Source organism: Salvelinus sp. IW2-2015, linkage group LG27 (assembly GCF_002910315.2).
Source record: "Salvelinus sp. IW2-2015 linkage group LG27, ASM291031v2, whole genome shotgun sequence".
NCBI classification, from domain to species: Eukaryota; Metazoa; Chordata; class Actinopteri; order Salmoniformes; family Salmonidae; genus Salvelinus; species Salvelinus sp. IW2-2015.
In genome coordinates this window covers 239,972-250,949 of record NC_036867.1, presented here as the reverse complement: position 1 = coordinate 250,949, position 10,978 = coordinate 239,972, and the positions used below count along the sequence as shown (strand labels likewise).

The 10,978-nt window shown below is 42.1% G+C and overlaps 1 protein-coding gene across 4 annotated transcripts; it reads right to left on the bottom strand.

The window, feature by feature from the left end:
- Positions 1–530: 530 nt before the first annotated feature.
- LOC111953405 (suppressor of cytokine signaling 6) lies at positions 531–9,217 on the bottom strand. 4 transcript variants are annotated; one of them, XM_023972646.2, is made up of 3 exons: positions 8,823–9,217; positions 7,050–7,109; positions 531–6,763 (listed from the first exon to the last, which is right to left on the bottom strand). In XM_023972646.2, exon 3 carries the CDS (start codon positions 6,738–6,740, stop codon positions 4,974–4,976), a length of 1,767 nt encoding a protein of 588 aa, XP_023828414.1. In that variant the 5' UTR covers positions 6,741–6,763; positions 7,050–7,109; positions 8,823–9,217; the 3' UTR covers positions 531–4,973. The 4 variants fall into 4 exon arrangements, with proteins under 4 accessions (XP_023828414.1, XP_023828416.1, XP_023828417.1 ...); XM_023972648.2 differs by having other exon boundaries at positions 531–6,760; XM_023972649.2 differs by lacking the exon at positions 7,050–7,109 and having other exon boundaries at positions 531–6,760.
- Positions 9,218–10,978: the final 1,761 nt, after the last annotated feature.

Genomic DNA, 10,978 nt, shown 5'->3' with positions numbered 1-10,978 from the left:
CCATTTTTATGTTTGTTTTCCACTGGTATATTGACCAATCACGTCAGATCTTTTCCAGAGCTGATCGGTAAAAAGACCAATTAGTGGGGGGAAAAAAAGATCAGAATTGTGCTGCCTGTGTGAATACAGATGGTGGCTGGGCGCCTAGCGGTTAAGAGCTTTGGGCCAGGACACAAAAAAGGTTGCTGGTTTGAATCCCTGAGCCGACTAGGTGAAAAAGCTATCGATGTATTCTTGAGCAAGGCACTAAAACCCCAATTGCTCCTGTACGTCACTCTGGATAAAAGCATCTGCTAAATGAAAGACAAAACGGCTGACCGCAGCGGGAGGCCACTGTGTGTTAGTGATCACCCGCTCAACGTGTAGAGTCGTTGGGAAATGAACTGAAACGGGACAGCCAATGTTCTGTGGTCAGAGGCCATGAAGTAGAACAAGCCGTTGATTTTAAAAGTACACTGGACTGTCGGTTGCTCTGGTGTTTCCTCTAAAACACTGGAAACAAATAGAAAAAAAGATGTATTACCACAGACTCGGAATATAGTTTTTATTTATAATTTATACAAAAACTTCAACTGTATCCAAAATGTGCAATAAATCACAATCGTTTATTTTTCAAAAGAAAAAGACAAAATGTAAACGGAAGTTGTTTTTTTCTAATAAGGACTTACTAGTAGCTACTAATGATTTTTCCACTGACTAAAACTGTTCACAAATCTACTTTGTTCTCCCAAGATGATAAGTCATTGCGTGTACATACTTCAAAATGGTGACATTCTCTTTCCCCATAGTTTAATACAAGAAAGGCAATATCATATTCATGAAGTAACACAAATGTGTAGAACACATAAAAAATAAAAAAAGATAAGGGTTTTTAAATTGTACCAAAGATGTCCATGATAGAAGCGAGGATAAACAAGATGGGGAGAAACACTGGTATTTACCAAATCATTGTAAACAATCACCTTCATTTGCAGAGATGCGCAACAAACAAACAATATAAAATGGGTGAAGGTTGTTCGCCAACTGCTAAACAACTTATGAATTCAAAAATCCTTCAGCAGTTTGAACAAGCATCAACTTCTAAAACTCACACATAAGGCAATGACTCAGAGTGATAATGAACAAGTCACGGGCTACTGAAGTATCATAGCAGAGAAGAGTGTTTAGCCAATTGGGGAGCTGTTTGTCTGGCTCTGCCACACAATAAATCAGGGTTCGTACAGACAGTGGTAAGTCAAAATCAAGGACTTTTAAGTACTTTTTCAAGCACTAATATATATTTTCAAGGGCCATCAATTTGTAATAGTTCCTTTTATGCAATTGCTTCTAGTCACCACCAGATGGCAGTATAACACCACAACCTCATGGAAAAAAACAACTTACTATTTCATCACTACCTTACACATTCTACTCAATAATACGTTATTTCTCTACTTATTTATTACATAAATGAACGGTAAGTCAGTACTGATGTTGTAATTTGAGTAGTGATGAGCAGAGTTTTGGGCAATGCCTAATGGTGAACACATTTCCTATTCACATTAATACACAATTCCAGCTTTAGGACTATTGTGTTTTTAAATTGGGCATTTGGGAATCTACTACTTATTAGCTACGCAAAAGCATCTCGTTTCCGAATGGCAGCTCTAGAGTCGCGGGAAGGTTGGGTGGGCTGTGTGAGGGAATAATAAAACGTAATTTCGCTGGTGATGCGTGAATGAGGCGGTTGGTAAAAAAAAAGCTCTGGAAGTTGTTGCAGAGAAAGTCCCGATGTAGAACTTGCGCCAGTGCAGGATGCAGCGTTGTATTCTGCCCTTCATGTAGCTCTTCAGGACCAATTCACCCATGCTCGCCGTGTCAAAGTCTGACACATTCTTTTCGGGTTGATTGGGTCCAGTGATGTATTGGTACATCTTTTTTTTTTAAGGTAGGTAAACTACACTGATCAAAAATATAAAACCCAACATGTAAAGTGTTGGTCCCATATTTCATGAGCTGAAATAAAATAACCCAGAAATGTTCCATACGCACAAAAGACAGGATTTCATCTTCATTTGCCCAGCGTTTTAGCTATCGATGTGACGTTTGGCAGCGCAAAATCAGTCAGTTCGGCACCAGCCTGGCTGAGTGGCTGGTGTGGTCGCCTTGCAACCAGAGCACCAAACGTGAGGAAATAACACTGTAGTCTGCCTGGAAATGACTACGCTAGAACAATAAAAAAAAAACATCTATTATTTTTTTTAAACATATTTGATCAAGTACTTTTCATGTACCAACTGGAGAAATTGTCTGATTTTCAAAGTATTCCAGTACTTGAATTTGAGTGCCAAATTCAATTACTTTAAGCACCTCAAGCACTTTGTGCGGACCCTGAATAAAATAAAATAATAAAACTAAGCGTACATTCGTCAAACAATTAAACATCTCCATTTCACATTTGTTTTCTTCAATTCAATGTTCCACATTCTAGTCATCGTTGTTCCTTGATAACCTAGCAACAGTTTTAGATATGACACTGCTGTCGTACCCTTTGTATCCCATAGACATAATAACAAAATTCTGTTCATTTCATTAACAGCTACCCCACCTGTGTGTGCTCTGGAGAAATCATACGTTGAACTGTATGTTGTGACATTTTTTAATGCTGTCATTCCAGGGACAATATTAGTAAGGGGAAACAATGGAGATTTACCAGTTAACAGTACGGTGAAGAACCGTGCCCAAAAATGTGGCTTCATCTTCAAGCAAGTGGAGATTTTTGTCTTACATGATGCAAAATATTTTACCTTGCTAAAACATGCATACAGCCATTGCCTTGGTATATCCTCTCACACACAGCCATTTCCCTGGTGTAACCTGGAACAAACTGTTCCATGTAACAAACACCTTACTAGTCCCCAAAATGACAGAGTTCAATGTCACAAGTCACAGGAAATAAAACAAATATTCAAAACTCCTTGCACACAAAACACCCACCTGGTGATGATGATATAACTGAGTAGAACAATCCTTCTACACCAGACGGACAACATTACCTACATCCTTCATTCATATACATTTCAAAGCAATTAAAAATGCCAACAAATCTTTATGCAACACTTTTGTAACATTCCGACAACGTCTGATCTCATCTACCCTCTGCTATCCGGGTGTCATGGTAACCACCTTAGATGCCAACAGATCTTTACTACCTAGGTCTAGACTATACATATCTACCAGCCTACCAAAGTAGTCGGAGATCCTTTTAACATACGTAAAACTATGATTCCTCGTCAAAGTATTTGTTTAAAAAGCACTTGCATAGCATGTTTTCTTTTCTCCCTTTTTGTTCTGATACAAACAGCCCAGGCAGACTGTGAATATGTAGGTTAACATTGACAATAAGCATGACAGTGGATCCATTTTAAAATGTCAAACTGGAAAACTGCCATGAAGTCGAGAGTATGACAGCGTGACATCACTCATGCAAGTCATTGGGCAAACTTCGCACAAAAGCCTCAATCTCATTCTCCATGGAGCAGGACATTACTGCACTGGGAGGGAATTCTGTCACGTACATCTCCCTTCCCACTCTCCCTGCGACCTCCCAAATATGAGGAAGGGGCACCAATATTCATCTATTCAGGCTTTCCCCCCCCCAAATGCCTCGACCTAAGCCGCCCCATTTTTGAGATTCCTTTTCACAAGGTTTCCTTAAAATGTGTTCAGTGATAAATGTTGCTGTAGAAATGAAAATGTGACTTTCCCTTTTTACAGTCGATACTCCCGTCCTGTATACTGATTAGGCATAGGTCTCTACAGCGTCTGACCGTTCAAACACCCTTCATGCACACAGAGCTAAGCATACTGTACATGGCACTTAAATTGGTCCTAGGGCAGCTTTTTCTGACACTCCTAATAGAGAAGCAGTTAAATGCTTATCTTCAGGTTAATTACTTACTGATATTTGCCCTTAAAAAGCGATGATATTGATGCATGCTTATTAAGTTGAAGTGCATGGCGACATAGAAACCATCCTGTATCTTTCCTAATAGTACCATTGTAGTGGGAGAGAGAAAGTTGTCTACATGCACCCACATACAGCTTACACTTCTTATTAGCAGTTGTCATTAACCAACTTGACGGGTGACAAATAAGGTTGAATTAACCCTGTTTAAGAACTCAGAAATTAAGAGGATAAAATTGTTTATGCAAAAAAATTATAATAATAATAATAGTTTGTCAAAAGATATGCCCCACTGCGTTTAGAGTTGTTGGAGATCTTTCTAAATAAATTGCCAAATGAAGCATAAAAAAAAATCTGACTGGATATGCATTTCATTACAGTTTCACTTCAAATCTGGCTTGGGTTTGACATCTTAAAAGGCTGCAGTGAATTAAATGTATATCTTAAATCTGTAAATTTCAGTCAGAAGGCAAAATATTGACATTAAATCAGAAGGTTGAACTTGCCATTCTAGCGTTTACAGTTTACTACAGCAACTGGGGAGAGAAATATTGATCTTTAGATCTCACTGCTGATAAATGTTGTTAGCTATAACTTAGTCACGCTGCATACTTCCTGACAGATTCTATGATATGTCACTCTGGAGGCGTGGCCGCAATGACTTAACTAACCATAACTGAGAAATGGAGATGCTATGATACATCTCTCTGGAGGCTTGGCGACAATGACAACCCTTAAACTGAGAAATGGAGGACTGGACACTAACAAAAATAACCAAGGTGTAATCTGAAATGACACCCTATACAGTGCACTACTTTAAGCTAGTGCTCTGGGCAAAAGTAGTGCACTACATACAGAATAGGGTTCCATTTCAGCCATCCCTGGACACAAACAAAGAGCCAATGGAACCCAATCGATCGTCTCCAAACTACGGATGTCTGTAAACCTTTGTTGAATCTCTTAAACTGAACCCAAAAGTGCAAGTTGCTAACGTTGTCTGTCCCATGTCACGTCTGTGTCAACAGAGTCAGTAGTGCTTCTCCTGCAGGTAGTCTTTCATCTTGTTGGGCAAAGGCAGATTCTGAATTAGGTCAATCCTGGTATACTGTCTGATCACAAACCGACACAGGTACTGCAGGGAGCGCACGTGCATAAACCGAGACACGGGATTGGTCAGCCTGACGGGATAGGTGGCGGACCCTGGTAAGCGAGATCTAGAATAACAGAAGGCTCCATTCTCTGAATCTTTTATGGAGTATTCTATCAGGTCTACCATGGACGTGTGTCCCTCCACATCAGGCTGCTCATAGAAGCTGAAGCGTCCGTTGGAGTGTTCGATGCGGGTGTGGAGGGTCTTGGTCTGGGAGCGGAAACTCAGGCTGAGGAGGTACCTGTCATCCGAGCTGTCCCTGACCAGGAACGAGCCGTCAGGCAGGTTGACCAGCTTCTCCTCGGCCTCCCAGCGTGTGATGGGCCCCCAGTACCAACCCTGCCTGGCTAGCTTCTTCAGCTCCTCAGTCAGGCTGGTTACCACCATTGGTCCACTGCTCCGGACTGAGTCATACAGCCGACTCACCCCCGGAGCAGAGTCGAGGTCAAAGTTCAGGTGTTGCCTCATCCGGGCCGCCACGTGGCCGTCTGCCCCGCCGAACCTGGAGTAAGTCCTGGGGATGTTGTTTCTGGGTAGCGCGGGCAGGAGAGGGGAGCGCTGGGGAGGAGCGGGGTGTTGTTGAGCGTTGACCCTGTCCCTGCAGCTATGGAACATCACACCGTTAGAGCCGATGAAGAGGCCGTTCACCGATTGTGACTCCATGAAGAGGTCCGCTGGAAGGTTCCGGTTCAGACTCACCAGATCCTGGTCCTCCTGACTCTGGTGGTTGGCGTGGAGGGAGCTACTATCCGCCTCCGTCACCACCTCCATGGGCGAGGACCTGTCCAGGCAGAAGGAGTGGGAGACAGAGTGGGACCCCTCTGGGTACATTCCCTCATCTAAAGGCATGGTGTACTGGATGTAGTCCTGCGGCGTGAGGCCCAGGACTACAGGCACGTGTTTGTCATTGTTCGGGTCTCCGTTCTGCGGCTGCTGGAGGTTCTTCAGGGACTCGGCCTGCTCCTGGAAGATGTTCTCCATCTGAAAGTCATGGTGGTGGAACTCCTTCCGCATGGCATTCAGGTTTGGGCTGGGGGAATGGACCATGGCTTTAACCTTCACCTCCATTTTGATGCAGGCCTCATCTGAAGCGACAGGCCGCAGGGGCCAGGGAGACGGGCTGTAATGGTGGCTACGGAGTGACGCTGATCGTAACGGACGCTGGGCCTTGACCTCGTTGAAGCTGATTGGGACCGAGGAGGAGGAGAAGGTGTCATCATCGTCAGCCGACCCCATGGCTAATGAGCCACCTTTGACCTTGGCCTTCTGCTTGGCCGACAGCCTCCTCTTCAGAGAACCCATCAGGCTCTCGCTCTTAGACCGGCCCTTGTTGTGTCCCGCCTTCTCCTCTCCCACATCACCAATTCCCAGGTTGCAGCCCGCAAGATCTTTAGTGTAGCAGCCCCCGAAGAGCGAGTCCTCCTTGGAGAAGTCGGCCACTAGCGAGGGCTGCTGGAGCATGACAAAGTCCCCCCCTCCTTCCTCCTTGACCTTGATGTTGAGGGACTTGCGGATGGTCTTAAGGCTGATTTTCTTCATTCTGAACGGCCCTCCTTGGCAGGGGCGGCTACTCTCCTCCTGGAGTCCTGAAGACGGTGCTGCTATCCACAGAGTCCTCCCATCAGGATGGAGACAGCTGGTCATACACACTGCAGAGCGCTCATCTCCTTAGAGAAAACACAAATAAAAATAACTACAGTTCCACTTTATTTTTTCTTCATAATACAGTAATTTAAGTGTTTCTCGTACCAAATAATGTGTTTCTATAATTCTTGGATGGGCCAACATTAGGCCGACAGTTCCTCTTCCTATATTATATTGGTAATCAATACCCTCATTCAATGCAGATAATCCTGGTACAACACACCTCTACAGACATTTGACACACCCTGATGTTTACTGATAAGCTTACCCTTTTATTATTTGTGCACAGTGTACAAAGTGATTACTCACCATTGCATGACTAGAATTGGTGAGTCAGTTGAACTAACGTTTCATCAGCTTTCCCTTGCTCTAGAAATAAAGATGTGATCATGTTGAATCTGATAGCAATATTGTGGAGATTTAAAATGTACCTACAAACAAATGTAGGTCTAACTATGAATGTCACCAACCATAGTGACATAGCAGAAACCTTTTCAGAAAATTATTCAGCAATCGTTCACCTGGTGTCTTTACACGTCCCTTTTACAGTGTTCATCAAGCTATTGTTGGCTAAATATTATTTACAGACTGTTTCAAAATGAAATGGCATTGTTAGCTAGCCAGCTAAAATATGAACAGAATGAATGCCATAGCTAGGTAACGGTAGATAGGTAGCTTAGAACCTCGTCATTGCTAAAAAGTCAGCTAGTTTATTGATTACGTTTCTAACCTCAAAAGGTCATGTTTTGACAACACATACAGTAGTTGCCATCCAAACAACCATACCTGAAATTATAAATAGCTATATACACTGAACAAAAATATAAACACAACATGTAAAGTGTTGGTCCCATGTTTCATGAGCTGAAATAAAAGATCCCAGAAATGTTCCAGATGCACAAAAAGCTTATTTCTCTCAAATGTTGTCCACATCTTTGTTTACATTTCTGTTAGTGAGCATTTGTCCTTCGCCAAGATAATCCATCCACCTGACAGGTGTGGCATATCAAGACGCTGATTAAACAGCATGATCATTACATGGTGCCCCTTGTGCTGGGGACAATCCAAGGCCACTCTAAAATGTGCAGTTTTGTCAAACAACACAATGCCACAGATGTCTCAAGTTGAGGGTGCGTGCAATTGGCATGCTGACTGCAGGAATGTCCAACAGAGCTGTTGCCAGAGAATTGAATGTTAATAGCTTTACCATAAACTGCCTCCAACTTAATTTGAGAGAATTTGGCATTATGTCCAACCGGCCTCACAACCACGTGTATTGTCGTGTGGGCGAGCAGTTTATTGATGTCAAAGTTGTGAACAGAGTGCCCCATGGTGGTGGTGGGGTTATGGTATGGGCAGGCATACATTACGGACAATGAACACAATTTAATTTTATAGAAGGCAATTTGAATGAACAGAAATACGGTGACGATCCTAAGGTCAACTTTTTTTTAAGGTGTCTGACCAACAGATGCATATCTGTATTCCCAGTCATGTGAAATCCATAGATTAGGGCCTAATGAATGTATCTTAATTGACTGATTTCCTCATATGAACTGTAAGTCAGCAAAATATTTGAAATTGTTGCATTTTTGTTCAGTTTACTTGCATTGCCATTAAATAATTTGCCAAATTGGCCGTGGTGCTAAACTGCATGGTCTTGTCTGTGCCAGCTGCCAAATTAACAATGTTCGCTAATTCGTTAGTTACGAAGCTAATAGCTAGTTAGCCATCTGGGCCTACTAGTCTTTAGTTCTGCTGGCCATCTAGCTAACTAGCCATGTTTACATTGCTAAATCGTTAAGAGAGAACTGTAACATGAATTGTTTAAATTAATCATAGCTAGGTATCCCAAATACGACGTCAGTTTCACCTTGACAGCTGAATATCAATGTAGTAACGGGTAGTTGACAAATGTTAATATTGTGTTGACACGTAATACTGCATTTAGCTGTCTGGTCAACCTAGTTAGCTCACCTAGCCAAATAACGTTACTATAGCTAGCTTACTTGGCTGCCTAGCTACATTCATTAGCTATGAGTTTATTAAACAATCTGTAATAATGTATATTTGGATACTTACTTCGTTAGATGAACATCTGCATACGTGGTAATGTACACTTGAATTGGGGTTCTCTTGAAATCTGAAAATGGAGCTAACGTTAGCTATTTTAGGCCGGAGCCGAGCTAACTTGCTAGCTACTTAGTTTAGCCAGTCGGCTAGCTTAGCAGTCAAACACATTTCGTGGAAGCAACTGTATCTCGCTAGCTATAAAAAAAAATAACAAAAGTGTGTAGCAATTGTTCCCCGTTTTAGCTTTGGCTGTTTATGTTGTATTGTAATACTTCAACAACAATCTATTTATTTAAATACTTTCTGTCGCCCTCTTCTTCTCTCCTTCTGGTGCCTGTTGAATTGTGGGAGAGAGCAAGCTGATAAATACAGCGAATCACATCCAGCCCCCAGGCTGCTGATGTATGAAACCATTTCTAAAATTCATTCAAGACATAGCTGGAGAATGGGTCACAGAATGGTTTGTGTAATACAAATAATGTTATTCTATTGGCCTACACATGCCCCAGACCAATGAATACAGAACACAAACACACACACACACACTCTGGGGAAAAGAAAGCAATGAACATGTCAAATAGTATTTTTTTTAATTGTGGTTGACTGTTTGGTTCTATTACCTGTTGCGCTCACCATACCATTCTGTTTGGCTCTCAGAATGCACATCATACACCCATTAAAATGCCAAGCCCTGAAGGATGTTACAACTAGTAATAATATTTTCTATGGCAATATTATGAGTCCATTTTCTGTCACCTGCAAAACTGACTCTATTGCTTTCCCCCAAAGCAGTGTTACTTAGAAAATGATGCAAGTGAGCGCATCCTAATTTTGTATTCCGAAACATATCATATTGGGCTGTCCAATTTTTCCAAACTGTTTATCTGAGTTACCTTATATTCGAGCTACCAGCTCAAACTTGATCTAATTAGTGGACTAATTAGTGTCAGTTTTGTTTTAAAGTGGCTCTAATTGTGTTTACTGCTGCTGGCCTAATTTGGGCCATACACTGTTGGTCATTATTATATTTTGTCTGCGCTGTTAAACTGTCAAGCTAGGCTGTCTCTTATACACTTCTAGATGTGTATAAGAGACAGATACACTGTTGGTCATTATTATATTTTGTCTGCGCTGTTAAACTGTCAAGCTCATACAAGGCATACCATGGCAGACTTGCTTAGAGGTGCAGACAGGCCCTATGCAAACACAATAATTACTGAACCCTATTAGGGCTGATCAAGCTGCCTAAACTTGATATGGGCAGAGAGGGAGGTGGTGTTTGTGTGTCTGTGTGGGTGCGCGCGTTCATGCGTGTGTGTTGGGTAGGACAGGGAGAGTTTATGCGGTTTCATAGGGCACAAGCACCACGGACACCGCCAGTAGCAAACCAGAGTGTCGTGGTTTGACACGTCAAATTAGACCTGACAAACAAAGTGTTTCTCTAGTGATGGGCTATTTACTCCCTGGCAGAATGAGTAAACATGTTGCAATTAGCAAAAAAGTGGTGTTACATTTATTTGAGCGAAATCAAGCAGTTTTTGTACATTTATATTATAACTGGGTTAAAAGGTATTATTTTGTATCAAATTAATTCTGAAGATTTCAATAGACTACCATAATTTGATGAGAGATTAAATATTAACAGGATTATTGGCTGAATAGCACTGCAATGTACAAGGTACATGAGATTTAGGGAGCATTTATGTCTATGACAAGAGATACAAGATCAGTATTTCTACAGAATTTGAACGTATGTATAAGCACAGGAAGCTAAAAAGAAAATGTAAAGTCAGAACAACAACCAGGGAAACCTGTCTTGTAATGAGATACCTCTACACAGGGGGCACATTCTTCTTCCTTTGTCTCCTCTTAATTCCAAATGAAAGCTGCATCAGCCATAAATTATTTGCTCAATAGGTCTGCGGCATCCTTCAACTTGACTCAGATCCATAGACTTGACTGCTCTGCCGATGGGGTTTGTCGGGGGTCCCAAGGTGCCCACCCTCATATCCTCAACACTTGCAGCGGAGCGGAAGACGTCTACAGTAGGCATGTCAAGCAGAGATGGCGCCGCTGGGACCACTTGGGTTTTTTGTTTCAGGAATTACTAAGGAATAACACAGGGGGTGTGTGCGACTCTGCACCATGCCAGTGCCCGCCCTCAT

Coding starts and splice junctions, on each gene's coding strand:
- LOC111953405 (XM_023972646.2), bottom strand. CDS start 6,740: ATGACCAGCTGTCTCCATCCTGATGGGAGGACTCTGTGGATAGCAGCA.